This window comes from Cupressus sempervirens, chromosome 8 (genome assembly GCF_028749045.1).
Source record: "Cupressus sempervirens isolate cs-2001-9-10 chromosome 8, ASM2874904v1, whole genome shotgun sequence".
Lineage (NCBI taxonomy): Eukaryota > Viridiplantae > Streptophyta > Pinopsida > Cupressales > Cupressaceae > Cupressus > Cupressus sempervirens.
Window position 1 is genome coordinate 474,845,069 of NC_143125.1, and position 23,353 is coordinate 474,868,421.

General features: G+C 34.9%; 1 protein-coding gene across 4 annotated transcripts in view; it reads left to right on the forward strand.

The window, feature by feature from the left end:
- The window catches only part of HDA15 (histone deacetylase 15), a 229,724-nt gene that overhangs the window by 152,006 nt on the left and 54,365 nt on the right, over window positions 1–23,353 (forward strand). For 2 of the 4 annotated variants that reach the window (XR_016355616.1, XR_016355615.1), the window contains exons 12-15: window positions 9,142–9,250; window positions 21,988–22,067; window positions 22,335–22,428; window positions 22,539–22,584. Coding sequence is in view for 2 of the 4 variants with exons in the window: in XM_089798132.1 (XP_089654258.1) it covers window positions 9,142–9,250; window positions 21,988–22,067; window positions 22,346–22,428; window positions 22,539–22,584 (318 nt within the window). In the remaining 2 variants the exon portion in view is untranslated. The remainder of the gene's footprint in view (window positions 1–9,141; window positions 9,251–21,987; window positions 22,068–22,334; window positions 22,429–22,538; window positions 22,585–23,353) is intronic. The other 2 variants (XM_089798132.1, XM_089798133.1) reach the window with 1 other exon arrangement.

Genomic DNA, 23,353 nt, shown 5'->3' on the forward strand with positions numbered 1-23,353 from the left:
CATTTGAAGAGATGCACAGAGATACTAAAGATGGTAAAATTAACTTACAGTTTTAACAGAAAATACAAAAATAAATACATTCATGTTCGCACAGGAATACCACAAGGAGCCATCTGGAGTTTTGAAGAATGATTTGTGTAAGAGGAAAAGTGTGCAATTTCAACACAAAGTTCACAGAAGAGAATGAGATGGCTACCATGATATATGCAGTGACAAGCAAAGTCATTAACCCAAATGCCTATCGATGACATAATCATTGATGAAACATTTGATAACTCATCAAATGACAAAGAAGACTTATGGCAAGATAGAGTAATTGGTAAGACAGCGATGAAGTCAATATAGAGTTATAAGTGGTATCTATGGCTATCAAAGATTCATATTAAAGACCAACCACAGGAGCAGATTGAATCACACAAAGAAAGATATGAATATAATATAATATGGCAATGATGAATCTACAATTCCCAAATGAACTTCTTTGTATTGAATGAGAATGACGTTCAGACCAAACACGTCACACATAAAACAAACAAAATTGTGATAGGGCATGTTGAGTGTAAACAACTATATTAAACGGCAGCCAAAGACACAATGTAAAGGGATTTGTAATGAAGACCGTATTTAACAAAGGAACCCAAAGAACATGTATGGGTGTATAGGAGATGAACAGCAACACTAAGAATCCACCTCAGCTATATGGTGTTAATTACAAGAATTAATGATTGGTGGGTACTCTTTGTTAAGGCAACGATTATTGTTGAAATGAATTCTTTGAAAAATTGCCATCATAAAAGGGTGTGATTATGATTAAGAAAAGGTGTAATTTGTATTGAAGGGTTATGGGCATTTGATTTTGAAGAGTCATGCTATCTTATACGATTAGATATAAATATAGAGTGGCTCATTGAAGAAGAGTGAGTAAGCAGATGTACAAAAGGTGAGTTATAAGAAATATAAGAGAGTGAACTCAGAAGTGTGAGAGAGAATGTAGAGTGGTGAATAAGAAATAGTCATCAGTTCATTAAAGAAGTGAAATAAAAATAAATAAGAAAGCAGCTTGTGTATTGAAATGAAGAAATCCGATATAAATAAAAAGAAAGATTATTTTAGAATATAAAATGAAAAGAGAATAAAGAGTAGAGCAATAAGGAAGTAATATTATATATACGCTAAGTTACTGGTTCAAGTTCGGCTTCAAGTTCGGGTTCGAAGAACTGGCTCGCTGGTACGTCAAAATCTTCAAATGGGGTTTGGGTATATATATGCAGCCTAGAAAAATGAGTTAAGATTATAATGCCATATATTATCATAAAAATGACAAAAACACTATAAACTTGTAGTTTGCATCATATCTATTAGCCACACCAAAATATTAATAATATTGAGTTCAAGTATCATTGTTTAGATTTTCATCAGTTAGAGGTTAATGCTAAGTTTCAATCATCTAATGGATTATCTAAATCTTCATCTTCTTCTTCATCAAAAGCATTAGTTGGTTCACAAACTTTGTCAAAGTTACTAGGATCAACTACACTAATAACATTCCTGCATTCCAAGTTCTTGGACACTTATTAATTTTTCATTGTACAAAGAGCTCGTTAGTTTGGAATTAGCATACTACTTGAAAAATGTTATATAAGTAGCTTGTAACTATCTTTACCTATTGAAGATGTTGTTTAATGTTTCAAATATGATTTATCACTATACAGAGCTTCCAGTTTTTCGGATAGGGGCCATTATCAACAATTGGATATAAAAAATTTACTGGAAGAAATCTTGAGGGCTAGTTTAATTTGATGTAATAAACATCTAAACTTAAGCAAATTTTGTTTGTAATGTTAAGAATCTTTATTCAAATTCTGTAATAATTATTTTTTGCACTAAATTATAGATTACTCACACTGGAACTGTACTTGGTTCACACTAGGTCTACTTGAGTCTACCTTGGTTCAACCTAAGGGACCAACCTGCTTGGGTTCAAACCCAAGTGGAACCCAAAAGGGAACCGAGACCAGAACCAAGAACCGGTTCGAAATTCACTTGGTTCGGAGGGCTAAGGGGAGAACTGGGTAACTAAGCATATATTTTTATGTTCAGATTTCTCAAAACTGACATATATTAAGAGTGTGTGAAAAGAGGAGATAAGGAAGACTATTTTAATATGAATAGCTGACTTCATGGAGATGGAAAATAAGAAGGATATGTGCTAAAGTTAAACATCTATTCAGAGATAAGAAGAAGATTTTTGTGTTGAATATCCCCATCACTAGTTGAAGAAAGCAACATTGGAAAGGTGGAAAATAAGTTTGTGCGTAGTGAGTTGGTGCTCGTGAAGACAGATAGTGGGGGTTGGAACTTCCAGGAGGTTGGAGCTTGCAAAGTGTGGGAGCTGGAACTTCCAGTGAGTTGGTGCTCATAAACATAGGGGTTGGAACCTCTAGTAGGTCGAAGCCTACAATTCATTGTAAAAGAACAAGTTTATATTAAAAGTATTTATTGTCATGGTTTTCTCTCACATTGGGTTTCCACGTAAATCTTGTGCTATTGTGTTCATGTGCATAATTGTTGTTTCCAACATTTAAAGTTATTTGGATAAAAAGTTTTAATTTGGAAAATGTTTTATTATACCGATTCACCCCCCCTTCTCAATACAATTGTGTGCTCTTCAACGGAAGACATTATTTACAACAACTATCTTCTACAATCTCTTAGAGGTAAGTGTGTTCCTCTTAATAGAGTGGATGAAGTTGTATGTAGACCAAATCCTCTTTGCAACTAAGGAACTAAAAACTTGAGATAACAAACAAATGGTCAATGTAAGAATATTAGAAAAGTAAAAGTCTAAATTTTAAAATTTAAAAACTTGAATAGGTTCTAAAGATGAGGAACTACAAACCTGAGGGAATTGGGTGGATAGTGTGGTAATCTTTGCCCTGCGATCCATGACATTTCCAGCACAATATGGGATGGTTTTGTGTCATAGTTCTATGGTCCATCTTTGTCAAATCTGAGTATCCTAGAACATAATAAGTTGTAACATAATGTCATGTCTCATAAACATACCCAACAGTAAAATTAAAGTTTAAATTTGTTGGTGATTTGTTGCTTCAATCGGATAACTGATTAATAAACAAATTATTCTTAGATATATAAATGAGATTTTGCTGAAGAATTATAATGCATTAAATAAGTTGATCACACTAACTTAAGAATTAATATGCATTAAATGAGATTGTCTCTCTCTCTCTCTATATATATATATATATGAACTTACTATTATTATAAAGCATATTAAATAAGTTGATCACCGAGTGATTATAAATTTATAAATCATTCTAACAATATTGTGTTCAGTATTAATGTTTCGGGGCTCCTTATTAATGGAGACTATCTATGGAGGCATGGCCACATGGAGCCATGTCCACATGGAGACATGACTGCATGTGAAGTCAGGTACGCGACTTCAGGGGGAGTCATGCCTCCCCATGGGCATGTCACACGTTCTTTTATATATGCGCATTGTAAGCAATATGCAATCAGACTTATTTTCTCGAATTATAAAATAACATATATTATATATATTGATACTTATTGTCAATAATATACAAGCAGAAATATAATACATATATTTCATGAAATCTAATCATAATCTTAACTTGGTATTAGAGCAATGTTGTGATTGGGACACCTATGTTTTCGGTTTGAATCCCAACAAGTTTGGCACATCTTCCAGAGGCAAATTTGGAAGTCAAAAGGTAGGTGAATGAACTTGGAGCTTCAAATGGGAGCCACTTTAGCATAAATGTATGATGTAACCAAACTTGGGTGTAAACCCACAGTTTAGTACATTCACTGATGTTACTATGAATTGAAGTATGCTTCTTGGACAAAAGGAGCAGATAGAGGATATGCTTTAGTTTATTTTGATTCAAAGGGAGTAGACCATGTCGAGATGGATTTTCTAGTGATCAACAAATTGTATTAGTCAGAGGACTATGATTCAGGAGATGAAGTTCCATGTATGTAAACAAAAAGGCTTTAATGCAAAAGACTTAACTATAGATGGATACTTGGAATATTATCCATTCAAAGTTCATTATCATTGAAGATCTGACAATCGATATTGTCTCTAAGTTTTTTGCCTAAGTGAAGTTTACACATTATTGAAGACAAGCTCGAGTTATTGAGTGGAGCCCTTATTGAGAGGGAGACTCAACAACAATGATTACTTGAGATGTATTTTAAATGAGTTTTTTATTTGTGAGAGAGAAGTTTGAGATGAAATTCCTTGTAATGTTTTCTTCTCTATGAGAAGTTTGAGATGAAAGCCTTTGTTCCACCTGCTGGAAATGCTCATGGTGGACGTCATGTGAGTTACTACATGACTTTGTGGAAACATCATGGAAGGTGACAATCTTTCATTGATGTTTGTTTCCGGTTACTATAGTAAGGTGGCGATCTTACAATAGTCTAACCTTTTATCATGATGAATATCATATTATTGATGTCTAAAAGGATCATGATAGATCATAACTTGTAAATCAATAACAATTGAGAGATAGATATCTATGAGTTGTATTGTATAGATATATCATGGGGGATTAACATCAGTGAACAACCCATGATTATAGTGTTCCTGTGGTAAGTATCAGAGTGATACATGTGCACATACCTTACGAACATTTGAGTACTTGGTTAGTATCATGCGACTTGATATTTGGAGGCCATTACTATGAGTTCTTGGTAAATATCACGTGACTTGATATTTGTAGGCCATTACTCTTGATATCATGAGATATCATTATGGTGAATATCTCCTGATTAAAGATATTCATGGACATGTCATTATAATTGATGCTATTGTTTTGCCCTCCCTAGCTAAGGAGTGTTGGTAATTTTTAGCTTCTGTCGAATAACTGATTAATAAACAAATCATTCTTATATATATATAAATGAGAAGAATGACTTTATTAATCAGTTCCCTCATATAAATTGTATTTTTGCTGAACAATTAATATGCATTTACAATAAATGAGAGTGTCTATATATATCTATATACACACTAACTATTATTATAAAGCATATTAAATAACTTGAGCACTGACTGATTATAGATCATATCTAATAATATTTGGGTCAGTATTAATGTTTCGGTGGTCCTTATTAACACATTAAGATACAAAAGTCTTCAAATTGTATTATAATAATGTTATCAAACAGATACATATTATCCAAATCAGTTTTTAATCAGTCTTATTTTCTGGAATTATAAAATAATACATATTACATATATTGATACATAGTATCAGTAATATACAAGCAGAAACAAAATAGATATATCTCATTAAATGCGATCATAATCTTAACAAAAGTTACTAATTCTAGATGCTAACGAATATTGAATCAACAAATACTTGTAAGAGTTGCAAATTACATTCACTCTGTGTGAATATGTGTAGCAGTCTCATCATCAAACATCTTTCCAATGCATCGAAATAACCTGACCTTTAACTTATCATCTTGAAGTGGTGTAGTTCTACCAGGCCTAGGCATCTACCACTTAGGATTCAATGCATAGGTAACCATGAACATATGAGAGTTAAGCTTCTGGTATCTGCATTGAATGATAGGCTGAATGTGCTCAATATCGGGTGCTAGAGTGGTTACCTCTCATGACAAATACCCTCATCTGGCCAAGCATGGAATCGATGCACTCATAAAGATCTCGAAGGGTAGGTGCATCCCCATCACCATATCTAATAACCTCAAAAAATGTAGCAATAATGGAGACTGTATTTTGCATTAGCCCAAAACTGATCAGTCTTCACTGTCTCCATCACCCTCTTCCCCTGTTCTGTTTTGGACTCAGCTTACCGATTCTATTCTCTTGTCATAATCATGAGTTGCAATGGCTCTTGCAACTCAAACATTCTTTCCAAGAGAATGTAATATCAAGCATATGTAGTCTCAACTGGTGTGAGGAACTCCTTTGCAAAGCCCTAGAAGAGTGTATATGAAGTATGATGATCGTGGATAAACATCTGCACCTCTTTACCATCATTAGCTACTTGTCCAATCAGTTGATTTTTCCCTTATCCTTGAGTTCATTGTTCATAACATGCACAGAACATTAAGTTCACCAAATATGTCTATAGGCTCCCTCAAAAAGGCTCCCTGTAACTTTACACACATGTTCAACATCTGTAACTACTTGGACCACATTTTGTGGTCCAACCTCCTCAATGGCCTCCATAGGGATGTTAAATTGAAAAATCAACAACTTTATAATGGCCTGAACAGTCAATTTCCTTCAGAAAATATGGGTCCTCAATGCATGTGACCCTTATGTTGATGAGTGGATGATGTCTAATGTCCCTCCACCCATCCATAATAATGCTGCAACCTGACTCCATCCAACATGCCTTCATCATCTCCATCAAAATCCGAACCTTGTTATATTGCCTATCGAAGACCAATCCTCAGTTTGTGCTTTCTAGGTAGCATAGATGATGGTCCTTCATCCTTTACCACCATGGAAATTATCTTCCTATAGTAAGGAGATCAAGTAACATGCAATGGGATGCATTGACAATAAAGAATTCACCAATGGCATCACCTAGCTGGTCATTTACGTGCAAATAAATCAATAATGGGGGTATTAGTACTAGAACTTCTTGCCTTCCTTTTCCCCTTGCTATTGTCCCTCATTGAATTATGAATGGATGGCGGAGTGGAAGATTACTTTGAATATGTCCGTGCTCTCTGAGGCAAGATACATATAGAAGTGTCTCGCTGCCCTCGTAACTGCTGAATAGCCTAAACCTGTTGCCTATCAGCTAAAGATTTAGGCACTGGAACTGCGCTATCATCAGGAGTGTCGCACAATTTCTTTATTTCAGTTGTATACTTAACATTTTTAACATTTCCAAGGAATTTGCAAGAACTCACACCAGATCTAGTCCAAAAGAGAAGGTGTGAATAAACTCTAGTAATGCTTCCATACCATTTGACACCACAAAATTACATTTCCATTTCCATGTGCTGCTACCTGTATCTGTAAGGAGAGAGACTTTGATAGAAAATTGTTTTAGAGGGGATTTCGGATCAAAAAAACCCCTAGCAAATGATGCCAAAGTCTAAGAGGGGCAATCGATAGAAGGTGCTCTTGGTGCAACATAAGGAGGTTCAGATTCTGCCTCTGGATCAACATCATGCTCAGGCTGATACTTGGATAAATTGGCACTTTGACTTCCTTGATGCACTTCCATGTTTTCTCAACTTTGACCAGAGGCCAGATATACACTGCATTTTACAAAACATAGATTTTAGCCTAATTAGTAAATTAATTTTTTTTTATAACTACTCTCAATCTAGTTTAGAAATTGAAATTAGTTTCAGCCCAATGTAATAATTAAACATAATGATATAATGACATAATGCGTTCAAAATAAAAATTTCAACAAAAAAAACAAAAAAACTACCGACACAAATCTTAAACATTTAAAATTTTAAACTCAAACTCAATCAATGTATTCTATGACAAATTAAAACATGTAGTGTTTAATTTTTTTTTTGAAAGAAATTAAAATGAAAATCTGCAAATAAATGTAAAACAAAGAAAATAGTAAAATAAAAAACCTGCCTTGTGCTTAATTAATCACTTTCAAGATTGAATATTTTTGCCCCTCTTGCTCTTGCTGATCCTGCAGTCACTTGCAAAATTACTCTCCAAGCTCATTCATACTCTTCTTCTCACTTTGCTCTCAGCTTGCAAAAAATGTAATATCAAATGTGAATGCCAAATGAAGTATATGGGTCACTTGAAGGCTTAGAGGGCTCTATATGGGACCGACATAGTCTTAGGGTTCTAAAAGAACTAATAGGAAAATAAAATAAAATAAAAAAGCTAAATTTTTAACTTTTGGTTTTCCTTTGTTGACCACACCGCGTCTTGTCCCGAGTGTAGTCGTGGGACGCTTGGGTAGTCCTTAGGTACTGTCACCTGACACCGACATTCTAGACAGGAACAAGGACATGGACGACTATGATGCGGTGGCCAACCACCAGTGGTGGGGATGCCGAGTGTGCGACGTACCTATCCAGGAGACATGCCAACACCCGGTTTAGGGGGTTTAGACCCGGGTGCATGCCCATGTCTTTCATTGGTGGAAGTGTCATAAAATGCAATTATGATAGTGCTCATAAGCCAAGATAGCCTAGTTGTTGAATATCAGAGAAGATCTCAATTGTATTGGTTTTTTGACAGCACGTTGTCTCTAGTAGTATTGCATTTTTTGTTTTCGCTTCTTTCCTTTTGTGGGCCTCTCTAGGTTTCACACCCTTGAACTATATATTGTAATCTGATGTATTCTTGAGCCCCACCGACCCACATATGGTCATTCACTAACATTGATATGATTCTCTTTCATGAATAAGTTTACCATTAAGAATCATCATTTTCATTAATTTCTGATTTTATTCTTTCAGGCATATTTATTATAGACAGGCTGACAGCCTTAGTCAGAAGTTAAAAGAAAATTAATAAGGTCCAAGGGATGCAAATGTGAACACTTTAATCTTCCAGAAGTATGATAACAAAGGTTGCAACTTTTTGGAGGCAAGGAACATTTCTTTTTTTGCTTAAAGCAACTGCTATTTCGAATTTGTCAAAACTAGTCCCTTTCAGTACACTTCTTCTGGGGGTTGCCTCATTTGAAAGGGCATAACTTATGTTTAAGAAATTGAAATATCATTTCTTTTACTGTAAAGCATATACCAATTCAGTTAGTTTGGATTAGATACAAGTATCAAGCAATTTTTTTTGTATTTATTTCTTTATTGAAAGAAATGCACTCATTGTACACCAATAGTATGAGAATTAATTTAATTGAGCATCAGAGTTACATGGGAGCTTTGTCACATGGAGGTTAGAAAAGGTTAAAATGAGCCTTACCCAAGATTTGGAATAAACCAAGTTGATTTATCGAATCTCCTTCTGTTTCAGAAATTACAGCTCACTTTCTTTATCAACTGAATTTTCTATATTGGAATGTTTGCTGATGATAAAACATTAAACAGTATGCAAATTATGATGGCTATGCATATTTACTAACATTGCTAAACACATGGTTGATGCAGGTTGGTAGCTTTGGGGGAGAAGGTTACTGTGTTAATATTCCATGGAATTGTGGAGGAGTCGGAGATAATGACTATAATTTTGCATTTCAACATGCTGTTCTTCCTATAGGTTGTAAATGAACCCAAATTTCTCTTTTTGTTAATGTTATAACTATATAGATAACACTGATCAATAATATAGCTCAATGAAAACTTGTTTTTCTTATTTGAATTTTGTACTGTGCTAAGTCTACGCTTATAAAATGTGTACACTATAAATAAATTCTTGATTTGCACAGGAAATTGTTATTAATTTGTATCCAGAAATGATTGGGGTGTATGTATAAAAACAATACATGAAGAGCATTGCTTTAGTTGCCAGAAAGGCTTTGTTTAAGTTTTCAGCCTTGTAACTTCATAGAATTGAGATGAAAGAGGGATTGTGTAAAAGGAACTGATATACAGGAAATTTCAATGTATTCTTGTTTAAGCACATCATGTGATTAGTGACAATCATGTTTTCTCTACACACCACAATCCTTTTGCTCTCCAAATGCTTTTCTTTCTCTATTGCTTATCTTTGTCTTTTTTCCTATCAAGTATCAGATTCTTAGTTATCATTGGCACAAATGGAAAATCTTGGGGAATTTTTTATTGATTGAAGACGTCCAACTATGGAGACTCTAAGCTTCCACCTTCACAAAATTGACTTTTGATAACTATATATATGGAGCTTCATCTCGTAAGATGTAGGGTACTTCCATTTAATGTTTTACTTCAAATATTGTTTATCTAAGACCATGCTAGTATTTTAATTTGCACCGTTTGCTACAACTCGAAACAAAACAGCATGTAAGGAATCGGGATAAACCTTTATCAAATTAGAAATAGGGGTTCTCATGCGATAGAAAACAGAATTAAATCCAATAACTGAAGGAGTTCACCTCTAGTGTTTACAATGGACATGTGTTATTCTTTGGGTTTTGGATACTCATTGTAAACAAAGTAAGGAAATTGCCCATCCTTTAATTTTCTGTGCAAGGCCACAAGCCAAATGAGCACTTAAATTCAAAAGGAGAGATTCTTGATATTAGAAAGTAACCATCCACACTAAAAATGCTTGGTCGCTATAGTTAAAAGTAAAGACTGGATAGCCTTAGTATAACATAATGATTAGATTGAAAACAACAAAAATATTTTAGTTGTAATTTCCCCTTCCTAATTTGCCCTTGAACTTGCCGTAGAATCACACTTGTTAAATAGTGTGATATTGGATTTGAATCTTGCAATGAATCTCTCCCTCCCTCTCTCTCTACACACACACACACACACACACACATTTATATATAGAATCGGATTGGAATCGGCAAGGTCGAATCGAATTGCGAATCGACCATGAATTAGAGTAGAATCGGAATCGAGATTTAAAAAACCCTTGAAATTTAGAGACTTTAACAATTTAAAATTTATTTCATGCACCCTTTATTGAATATAACCTAAACACACTATAACATATCAAATAGTATCTAAGATACATAAACAAGGAACATAAATGATAAATCCATGACAGTTAAAATATAAATTTTAGCTGAAGTAAATAGAAATCATAGGATCATAATGTGTCACGACATAGATATATAGAATTATAAATGTTTTCATATCATAAATGCATGTAAGATGAAGATCCATAAAACCAATGACATCAAATCATAAATGTATGTAGGATGAAGATCCATGAAACATATGTCTATCTATAAGCAAAATGAAAAGACAATTCTATTTGCTCCAGCTCTAGCTCAAATCTATCTCACTTTGCATCTCTTTTTGTCATACTCAACAAATAGAAGGCCCTTTAGAGTTATAAGAAAGAGAACTATGAAAAAAAAATCACTAAAATGTTGTATTTTTTGATGTTTTTAAGTTGCCTAATTGGGCTGCTGATTTTTCCAGCTGATTCATGGCGATTCATGGCAAGAAATTGTCAATTCGATTCACCGATTCACAAAAAATCACCTAGCTTGAATCAAACCGCTGAATCGGGTGAATCGCCATATGCTATATATATATATATAGACACACACCAGTCATGTATAATTGACATACAATTATTCCTACCTAGTGGGGTGGTTTTACTTGCTTTCTCTATCCATGCTTCAGCTCCTAAGTTTAATAGCCCATATGATAGAGTCAGATTGTAGATTGTAATGCAGGTTCCTTGATTGTCCTATGCCCAAGACTGGAGCTTTGGCCCTTTTGGCTTCTGCTGCTGGCAACATGGACATCCACTTCTGCTATCCTACCTATATGGCCCTTTTAAAAGAGTCCCAACTCTTGAGCCTTAAGTGCATGCTAATTATCTTTCATTGTTGTCTTGAACTGTTCTTTTCTGTCATCATTATCAGGGATAAAAAATCGCATAACCATGCTGCATTTCAAACCCAAGAGACATTTTGATGTTAGGAAAACCAAAAAATTGACAAGGCTCCAATGCCACACATTTTCAAGTTTGCTATTATTATCATGCGACACTGACTGAAAGTGGTGCAAGAGAGTGCATGACTGTATTGTCATAAAAGTTGGGTTTCTTAGTAGTAGGAAATGTGTTTCTGAGCAGTCGGAAATGGGTTTCGTGGTGGGGGGCATATAGGGACTAGTCCCATGAAGAGTTGTTTCCTTTATGCATCCCTTTATAAATGATCTGTCGTCCCAAAATCCTCTCTTATTCATAACACAATGAAAGCAAGGTTTTTTTAAAATGGAAAACCTATACACCATCTTTTGAAGACAAATCAATCAAAGATATAAAAGCAAACTTTCTTTTTAACTCTTAATAAGGATTAAGGGGATGGGACACAATGGTTTGTATAACTAGTCACACCTTCAATAATTGTATATTGAAAGTTTTTGTTTTGCAATGAGAATCGACATGCTTCCTACGTAGTAAAGATAACAAATGGATTTTTTGTATATGAGGAACTAACCCCTTAATGGAGGTGTCTATTGAGGCCCCAACTATATAAACTTCAAATTATCGATGATAGATATTTTCAGGAGTAAGATCAGAGATTGGTGACATCAAGAACCTCAAGAATTTATCATTTCTCCATTGCTGGATATGTATGTTAAATAAATTATATCTAGTATTCATTTTGTATTTAATTTTCATAGTTGCATGAAGTTGAGTTCCCAATCCCTTGGGATGTGTACTGGAGACTGGAAGGCAAACCCTGTATCAGAGACTTCCGCAGAAACTTTGCTGGTGTAGTGGTGAAAGATCTAATTGTTTGGGGTGCCATTTCGAGGTTTAAGAGTTTAAGAGCAATGTTGCCAGTGAAAAGGAGTGGTGATTTCAGTGTTGGTAGGGGATTTTGGTGTTATAGTCTCCAAGTATCATTAAATTATAGTCACAGCGCACTATTTTTTCTGATTTTCTATAAATTATTACATTGCATTGAAGAAAAATTATGGTGTCTGCAACTACCTTTGTCTCCGAGCAACCTTGTTTATTGTGTTCTTTTTTATAGCATTTAGTAAAGAGAGGAACTTTTAAGTTGCAAAATCAGTAGGAATTTATTGTTTGATAAAATTATTTTTGGACCTGATAAAGAGTTAATTGTAGCATCAAACACCAAGGAAAAAAATGCTAAAAGTGCGATTAAATTTGGTTCCTTTTCTCTTATGTATTTTCTTGTTTCTCATAATCTTTCTTTTACATGTGGAGGATATAGAGTAGTCTGTGAATAGTATGTGTTGTTTCTTCTTGGAGTGCAAAATACATTGCATTATACTCAACTATTGCGTGGTGTTGTGTGACTTGAATTGGTTGTTGTAGGTGATTATGTTGATAGGCGGGAGAAACTCAACCCTGCGAGTACTGTTATAGACCGGCCCCCTAAGTGCTTAAACTAGAAGAAAATACATGCCAAGAGATAATCGCCTGCACAAGTTTAAGTCAGTGATTAAAACATCACTGATCTGCTGAGAATTTAAACCATAACTAGACAATTTCTTGAGGATGGGATTCTATTACTGTTCACTACTGTGAAGTATCACTATTGTAAAACTCCCACTAACTTTGTTTGCATTAGCCTAGATCAAAACTAGATAGCAACTAAGGTGCATTATGCCATTTTGAAACTGATTTTTATTGGATGCATTACATTGGCCCTTACATGATTGGTAAGTGATTTTGTCACCATCCCTTGCAAGATTTTAGGTCTGTCTGTGTCATTTCTTCATCCACAATAATCTGTCTCATAATTAATCCTGCTACCATGAATTATGCTGGTATGTACAACACTATTGTGCTACCATGTATTGTGCATCTTTCTCTAGGATTGTTGGTTTGTTTTCAACCATGAAAGCATCTTCAGAATAATGTCTATTTGACTTGCAGGCTGGTTGAATCAATGCTCTGATACCAATTGTGACTTGCCAATCCTGATTTCCCCTAGAATCACAATTGTAACAAAATAAGGTTAAGGTTACATCTTACCAAGTAAAATATCTCTTCAAATAGTGTGATCTTGAATTTGAATATTATAATCATAATATAAGAGGCACACACATGCATCTGTTAGTATGGTTAGTCCATAACACATGATATTCATATAATGTCAATAGCATCATCTTGAACAGATTAGTGTGTGATTGAAAAAGCTGACAGGTTTGCCCGAAGTGATCCCACACAATGCCCAAGAGTAGAACTTTGGCCCTCTTGCCATTGGTGTTAGACAACACGGACATCTACCCGAGGTATCCTACCTAGTGGGGTGCTTCTACATGCTTTTCCTTTTGTGCTTCGTCTCCTAACATTAATAGCTATCATTAGAGAGTCAGAAAGGAGATCAGAAAGGAGGTGTTTTGATTGTCCCACCTGAGCTTTCAGAGTGGAGCTTTGGCCCTCTTGGCCTTGGTGGCAGGTAGAATAAACTTTCACTTGGGGTATATTATGTAGATGACAATCCTTATGACTCCCTTTTTCTTACACCTCCTTCCCTCTGTACATGATGGGAACTTGCAAACAAACTTTTGACATATGGATTTTACATCGAACCATAAAAACTTATAGAAGATATTTGATTAACAAATAATGTAGGCAATATTAATACTGCAAGAACTATCATTAGTTTACTAGATGCTGGTGATAACAATTCTAAATTACCAAGGGGTCTGTTGATGAAAGTCACCTACAAGGACATAACACAATCTGCCCTAAATTTCTCTGCTAGGTTTTGAATAATGCTTGGGAATGGGATTGTCACTTCAGTATCTTGATACAAGTCCTGCAACCAGTTTAGAATAACAAGATAAATAAACATATAAGCTAATGCTACACAGAGAATTCCAACTCACTACTAAAATATTCAAGATGTACATATGGGATTCTTTTTGCGTTCTATTGGGAGACCATACAAGGTGCCTCAAGCTGTTCCACCCAGCTTAGGACCATAGAATGACAACTTTCATCTGGCCTCTCAACTCCACTTGGGGTTTTTCTACTGGCATGGCTTCCTAGCTGCTTACAATCCTTCTTACACCATATCTGCCCTCCAAAATGAGACAACCCGATGGATCCAAATCATCAGTGGAACAGTCACATGTGTCACATAAGCAGATACAAAGCAGGTTAAGTTCATGTGATATGTATATCAACAGCAAGGTGGAATATTCTATGTCAGATTTAAGTCCACTAATTAACATGCAATTCATGACAATAAACATCATACCACTGACAAGTATGCGATCTGCAGATTAATATATACTATATATCTCTCCGCTGGAACATGGGGAAGGCCATGAGTCCTTCGGACATCTCAGAACTTCTGGAAGTCTCTTGTACCCAAACATTTTAGAAATGTATTTTAAAAAAAATATTTGCAAGCAAATCAGATATAAAAATATATTTTTGGCTGATTCAAGGACATTTTCAGATAATTTGTAAACATAATATGGGCAGTTTATGAGGGTTTATAGATGCTATTGCATACATTATTGCTAGTTATGCAGGCTACCCTAAATAAAAATCGGAAGTGGGGTTTCTATGTTTGCAATTCATGTAGTGCTATTGTCATAGTTTTGATAATATATGTAGGACGTAATAAGACAATAATGTAATTAATGATAGTTAGTATGGGGCTTGGGTAGTTAGGTGGCGAGGGGATGTGTCGGGGAATCTTCCATTCACTGATTCAATAATTCTATCTAGTATTCTAATTCTAATAGTAATTAATAATTTAATATGTAAAACTTCGACGTTCAAGTATACTGTTGTCTGTATTTAGTATTTGGCATTTGCGATTTTGCTTCTTAAACTATTGTATAGCTTTTCATAATTATCATTTCAAGCACCCCTCTGGTGTTCCCAAATTGAAGTACTTTTCCCTCCTATCCTGGTAACTCTTCCCGCTCTCTCCTTGTCCTTCAGTCCCTGAGGACCTGTGTACACTAGTATATATGTATTTTCTGAAACTGTATCCTTATATGATTACTTAGTGATCTGTTTCTGTTGTCATTGTTCCATGTCCCATTTCGTAAGTTACTGATTCAGGTTTACGAGAACCTGGTTAGTGGATTCGCCCAGGGCCCATGCTGGATTTGCCTAGGATCCGTGTTTGGACCTGTGGGTCCGTTCGGATCCACATTGGTGCGGATCCGGCCAGACCCTGGACGAATCCAGCACAGACCTGTCTGTGAATCTGAGCCTGGTTTGCTTGCAGACCCGGTTTGAGGGTCCAGGTTGCCAATCCAGTAATGTAGCCTATTTCAAATGAATTGTCTCCCTTTTATATGTTTCACTTTTCATCATCTCTGCCCTTTTGATAGAGTCACAACTCTGGAGTCTTAATTACAGTTTAATTATCTTTTATTGCTGTATTCAACTGTCTCTTTATTTAATTCAATGATGATTATTCTCTTAGAACAGTTTTAAACGACTTTCTCTTATAAATTGCTGTTATCTATATAAGCCCGCTATCTGGAATACAGTTTATGTAATATCTTCAACTGATATTTCATTGAATTTTTAATAAAATGTGAGACTGCACTATCACTGCCAATTTTTGAGGAGTATAAGATGGTATGTATTTTTGTAATTTGCAGAGATATTCAATGTGCTCATTGATTCACGATAACGGCATAAAGGCAGTTACAGAAACAATGGACGTTAATGTTTCACAATGGTAATGATAATTGAAGACCACAGCAACTTTCAAATACATTTATCTATCATCTATTTTCAAAACATTCCAGTTCACAACACTTACGACCAAGAACAAAACATCAGCAAATAAATATGTACCCATAATGTCTCATTTTTACATATATAGATAACCATTAAACAAAACACACGCATGAGAAATGAGAACCTGGATTCTCTGTGTTCCAAATGGCTGACTGAGCGATTTGTTTTGTGTCTTAAATGCTGTGTGAACAAACGATCGGCACCTCCACAATCCAATATCTCTTAAACAACTTCATCTCTCCTCCCAGCAAATGTTGACACCAACGCTGGACGAAATAATGTTTATAGCGCACCACTAAATCTTCCTTTCTATGGGAAAACACCAGCGACTATGGTCTCCGCAAAACCGTGTGAGTTCCAACAGTTAATCGCGCCCCGATTTAAACACATATGCCAGCATTTGTATTACAGAAGTCGGCACCAGGGAAGAGCTGGATTATCTTCAGTTCAGTGTCTCTGTAAAAATGAAATATCGGAAAACCTGGAAGTAGTCGAATCTCATCATATTATGCAACACAACCAGATTTGTTTCAGCACCAATTCAGAAACACATAATCAGAAAAAAATGTGATCGGTGCATTCAAGATGCATCGGATGAAGGGTTTCTCATCCTTCTGGAAGTCACAAAGACGTAGAGAAGTCACTTAGAAATTAGATTGATCAGAATGGTACTGACAATTCCTCCAATTCCCTTTAAGCTCAGTGTAGAATTGCATGTGCATTACAAACTGGTTAAATGAACAAGTGGCATCAACCTCAGGAAATGTAATGAACAAGTGTCGTCAACCAGATTTGTTTCAACACCAATCAAGAACTGCATACTCAGAAAGAAATGTGATCGGGTTTGCATTCAAGATGCATTGGATGAAGGGTTTCTCATCCTTCTGGAAGTCACAAAGCCGTAGAGAAGCCACCTAGCAATGAGATTGATCAGAATGGTACTGACAATTGCTCCTATTCTCTTTAAGCTCAGTGTAGGATTGCATGTGTGTTACAAATTGGTTAAATGAACAAGTGGCGTCAACCTCAGGAAATGTAATGCATCAAGGAAAGAAGCTTGTAAGAATTTGCCTAAGGCAAGAATGAAATGCTAAAATCTAGACGCTCAAGAGATAGCACAAGAGAGACAAGATATGATCAAATGAGAATGGATATCAGATGATTGGATGAATACACAGTAGAAGTGCCTGTAAATAAAGGCAACTAAAATGACTAGGAGTTAGCAAAGAGATAAAGATTACAACTAAGCACATGTCCACCAAGAGTGGATTATCCTCCATTGAGCACAGGAGTTTGTGCAATGATAAGAGGATAAGTTTACATAGGTGTATCTCATAAAGAGATGTTGTAGACACCATGTGCTCAAATAAGTTGCTAACTCTTGTGTTGTCAACAAGACAACTCATATGACTATGCATATTCCTAAGTGTCTACATGACATCTAATACAAAAATGCATTATCCTAAGTAAACTTAAGTAAAGTGTAATAATAATTAATAAAACACACTAACAAAGCTCAATGCGAATAAATGATACATATGTGAAGTTTGAACCATAGGCATTGTGACCTCACTCCAGAATTAAAATAATCATTGTGGCAATGTCTCAAGGTTATGAAATAGTTGGGAAAAGTGGTCTCATTTAAATGTAGAAGTTATCATATAGATGAATAGACCTTAGAGGATTAGTGTGGTATGATAACGTCAATTCAAAACTGAATACCCATTCACATAACTCAGTTGCAAAGCTTTAAATGTGACCATCAGCATCCGTTAGAAGAATCAATTAGCCTATTGGGATGAATAATATGCTAATCATGCGCACATGAGGCTAGGCTAAGGGGACACAACAGTTTAAATACTGCTGCAAAATCTCATTTTGTTGGGGACACAACACTAGCAAAACAAAGCCACAATAACTTTTAAAATGAAATCTGCAATACAACTCATTTATTTTTCAAGAAAAACTATCCAATTTGGCGAATGAACAAATACAAGATTGGGTGAAAAATAATCTATGGAGAAAATAATTGTAAAAATTATCATTTGATCCCCCCAATATCCAAGTGCAACATTGCTTATTTATAAGTGCTCACAATAGTTTACATGAAGAATAAATAAAGGCTAATCAAAGTTTCTATGTAATCAATAGTTGCTTGCACACAATGTAAGCACAATATACAGTTATGATTATAATTCTTGCATATCTGAAAAATGAACATTCTTTCCTGAATTGTGCACCAAACCCTAGCTGTTCCAAATTGACTCTTGAATCTTGGATTTTTGAAAACCTTGGATTGTGGAACTGGAGACCCTTAGACATATGAAAAATTGTTGTTTTGTGCTTGAAAATAGGCCGAAACTGACATGAAGCCAGGTAAGCTGACTGTTACAAACCTTAAGTGGAGACTGGTAAAATGACTCTTGCTTGTTCCGTGATTGAGAAACTTACCAAAAATCTGCCATAGAATGCTGCTGAAAACCATAGGAACAGTCTTCAAACTTTCACAAAATGTGGTCGTTTTATGATAGCATGCTGGCTTCCTTGGAGGATGCTTAGAATATTCCTCTAATCACTTTTGATGACAATATTCTGCCTTAAAAATTAAAACTTCAGTTACCTCTGCCGGATATTGAAAACTTGACAAGTATATATGCCAGTGGATGAAAATTTTGATCATCTTCCTTTGGGTGCACTGCTCTGCATTAAGGCACAAATTCCCAGTCAGTGAATCCCTTATATTCCTTTACACTGTCAATTCTTTTCTCTACATAGGTGCAATTTTTCTGCTTTTGAATTTGAGTTTTTCTTCACATAGGTATGTGGCTTGAAAGATTTGCACCACTGATTGACAGGTACAGCCCCCCTGGACTAAAAGCCCTGTCCTCCCTTGGGAATGTGGGAATGGTGTGGGGATGTCTCCTGGGCATCCCTGATCTGCTGATATTTGCCAGAAATGTCCTGGAAACTTGGGGACGGCACTTCTTGGCACTGGGGATGTTCGACTGCCCCTGGAATGGCTAGTGGACGTGCAGATGTCCCTTGCTGTCCTTGGAAGGGTCGAATGTCCCTTGCTAGGCATTCATTGAAAAAAGCTCCCTGAAACTAAGGGAAAAAATTATTTTCATTATGAGTATCGACAATGAATTCTTTTGGACTGCATATAACAGTAGAATGAGCAGGTCAGCTGTAAAATGAACTATAGTGTGAGTACCATCCATAGAAAGAAAGCATACAACTGTAGGTTTAGAATGAAGAAAAGTATGACTGCATACTGTAGTTGGAAAAGTCGGACTCGAAAACAACTCGCCAAGCCCCCTAAAAGTTTATTCGGGAAAAAATCAGCCATTTAAAAAAAGAACTCGAGAACCTAAAAAAACCATTATAATTTAATTCAAAATACATTTTGCTTTACAAATTTCAATGTGAAGATGCATCTAATCAGTTAATTAAAGAGAACACAAAAGAAATAAGCAGAGTTTAGATATATGTAAATGCACAGTGGGTACAAAATCACATTCTCATGCGGAATGCTGATGGCGGGAAGCATAATAGTAAATAGTTTGTCAAACTAGAAGTAAATACATCATTACAATCACATCTTCCTCTTCCCAGCTCTACTAGCATTCTGTAATTCTCTATATTACATTATATATATGGCTTTTTTGCCTTTTGTTTGTAACAATTTTTTTATTTTATTTTAAAATAATATATTTTTTTTCTTTTAAAAAAAAGAGTTTTTCAGAAAAACTCTCCAATTTTTCGCAAGAACTTGGCGATTAATCGGCGATTTTTTCACAAAAACTCAGCAATTTTTCCTCTAGCCAAGTTGTGATTTAATCAGGGAAAAACTCGTCCGGTCCCAAAAACCTAGCGATTAGTAGAAACTCGCCGATCTTTCAGCGATTATGCCAACTATGCTGCATACAGCTGTAGATTGAAAGCATGCAGTTCTAAGACAAAGCAGAAAGCCATATCTATTTTTTTTTGCTACAGGAAAGACATATGACTGCATAAAGTTGTTGCATGATAATGTGCGAATAGTTTAGTGGGATCACTTATTAATTATTATTTTTTAATCTTTTCACAATGAAATCAGAAATTTGAATTTATGTTGAATATAAACTATGAATTTTGACTCCTGAACACAAATATTACAGGTTAAGGTCCGAGGATCTATAATGTATATATGCATGCTTTATCCATGTTTTCATATCCACATTTCATATTTGCCTATATATTTCAGCTATCCCCTTTGCTGTCCCTTAACTGTCCCCGCAATTGGCAAAAGAAAATCAGCATCTCGAAAACCTCTTCCTCTCCCTCTCCCCTGCTATCTCCATCTTGGAAACATGGGGTAACAGTAATTTGCACTTATTTTTAGGAATTTTGAAATTGCATCTCAATTATAAGGTGCTCTCATTTGCATTGGTGTTCTATCCACCTACATGATTTTTTAAAAATTTTGTTTCAAAATCGCTCATTTGTTGAAATATGTGCCCTTTCATTGTTGGCATTTTTTGGTTTTAAAAATTAACTTTTTGCTATCCATTACAAAGACACGAACCAGTATGTTGGTTGATGCATTTTCAAAATTGAATGTCAATGGAGTGGGATACATCCTTCTGTTGGTAAGACATTAGTAGCTTAACAAATTTTCGCACTGCTTCACTAAGGCAGTCTCCTCTACGCACTTATGTTTTCTTGATTTTCACTTAAATTTGCTGCTATTTAGAGTTGTATTATAAAGTTTTTGCCTTTTCTTCCATTGCAAAACTCTGATCTTTGCCCCATGGGTGCATTGGAAAAATCATTTCATAGGCTTTGCCAATACATCGAGTAGAAATAGCGAAAAAAACATTAATAACCATTACAAGGATTCGGTTATGACTCACAAAATGATAAAACTGAAGGATTGGTATTGGAAGATGATTTGATATGAAAAGGTTTGAATGAGTAGAGCATATCAAACCTACAGTTTGCTTGTAATTTGAAACTATTATTAGTAATATTGTTGATATCATATGCTTTAATCATTTGTAAGGCATTGGTAAAATGAACATTGAAAATCCAAATGTTAATGCCTTATTGTGGTAGCAGTTCTCACGACATAATATTTATCAGGTCACTTTTGATAAGATGCTAAATTCTCTGAAAAAGTCATCAATCCTTATGCAATTCTTGCTTTCAATGGGAGACATTTTATCATTTGTTCTATTTTGACTATCTTGTAGTAGCAATTACGTCTATAAAAAAAGTTAAAATTTTACCATAACAATCACATTGGATGCTTATTGTTCATGATCTCAGGACTTAGTAGTTGTTGTTTTATGTTATCATTTATAGTCTGTCTCTTACTTCAATTGTTGGCGAACCTCTAATTTTATCTGAAATGCTATTAGAAATGCTTGAACACATGGTTATGTTTCTTGAAGGGATTGCAGTGCATGAGCCTTCTTGTTGAACGATAAGGAAATAACAAGGCTATACTATTTAGAAAGAAACATGGTCATGTTTTGCATGTTAATCATTAGTAGAAAATATTATGGTTTTTTGATTATATGGAGTAAAGGAAATCAGGATTTTGTCTTGACTAAAAACTCTGTGGCCTGTTTTGTTTGCAGCTTACCAGTTTGCACCAGATTTAACAATAATTTCAGCTGGGTTTGATGCTGCAAAGGGGGATCCACTTGGCTGCTGTGAGGTAATGTTTGCATCAGTTGCCTCTTGTTTTTATCATTCCTTTTCTGGTCCATGAGAATCTACCGAATGGTCAGCTTAACATGTATTATTATTCCCCATGATTGAATGAGCATGGAATATTTAATGGTCAATAAATGAATGTATCTTTAAGTATAATCAAACTGCAACGAATATTATGAAATATTGTGCTCTTGTCCTGACTCCTAACTGACCACCCTTATTCTTGAAGCATGGGTATCATATGCACAATAAGTACCATTTTGAGCAGTCTCTTTGCAGGTCACACCGGCTGGTTTTGCAAACATGGCTCAGATGTTAACTGGTGTATCAAATGGAAAGATGCTTGTTATCTTAGAAGGGGGGTCTGTAAACATTGATTTGTCAAGTTGTCTTTATCATTTATTTAAGTTATTTTGTCTCTCTGTTGTAATTTTTTAATCTCAGTTACCTATTTTGTTCTTTGTGTATGCAGCTATAATCTACAGTCAATATCTGCCTCAGCAACAGCAGTAGTAAAGGTGCTTAACTAACTAAGTCTGATTGTGGTGTAGATAAGATCAAATCAATTTGTCATTTTGTATAAAGAATTGTAAATCAGGCTATATCATTACTTATCTACAATATCAGAAATCACAATGTAAGGGGTGTAAGAATTCAAAGTATAATATGTTTTTCTTTTTCTGATAGGTAATGAGCCGGACCTGAGATTAATTATTATTTGATGAGATTAATTATAATTGTGTGTTTACTATTATGTCTTAAGATCGAGTAAACTCGAACTTAAGACCTTGCTGGATGAGAGGCTCACAAGTTACCATTGTGTTATAGGCTCTTGCTTAGTAAACATCTTTTCTTATAATATACATGTGTTTGGTAATTTTTATTATGATAATAGATAATTGTCTATTATTAGTTAATGGTAATCTATTTGTAATTCAGTGTAAATATTAGAATGTTTCTAATATTTAGTTAGCGTTAGTTAGCTGTAGCTTTTTAAACTCTCTTTCAGCTAGACTAAAATGTTTCTATTCTTTACGATCGTTTCCTAAGGAAACATCATTCAATTCTTTTGTATAACGACCTCTCGGTCTCTCTTAATAACAAGCAAATATTTTCCAATTACTTCGTAATATGACATCAAAACCTATTTCTTATATTTTTTCAAAAGTCATAATTTCTTTTTCGAAATTGTGAAACCCATTTTCAAATTTTTTTTCTGTGATCCTTGTTTCGCCATATCAAAAATCTTTGATTTTCGAACAATGGTTTTTGTCCTAGGTTTTGTGG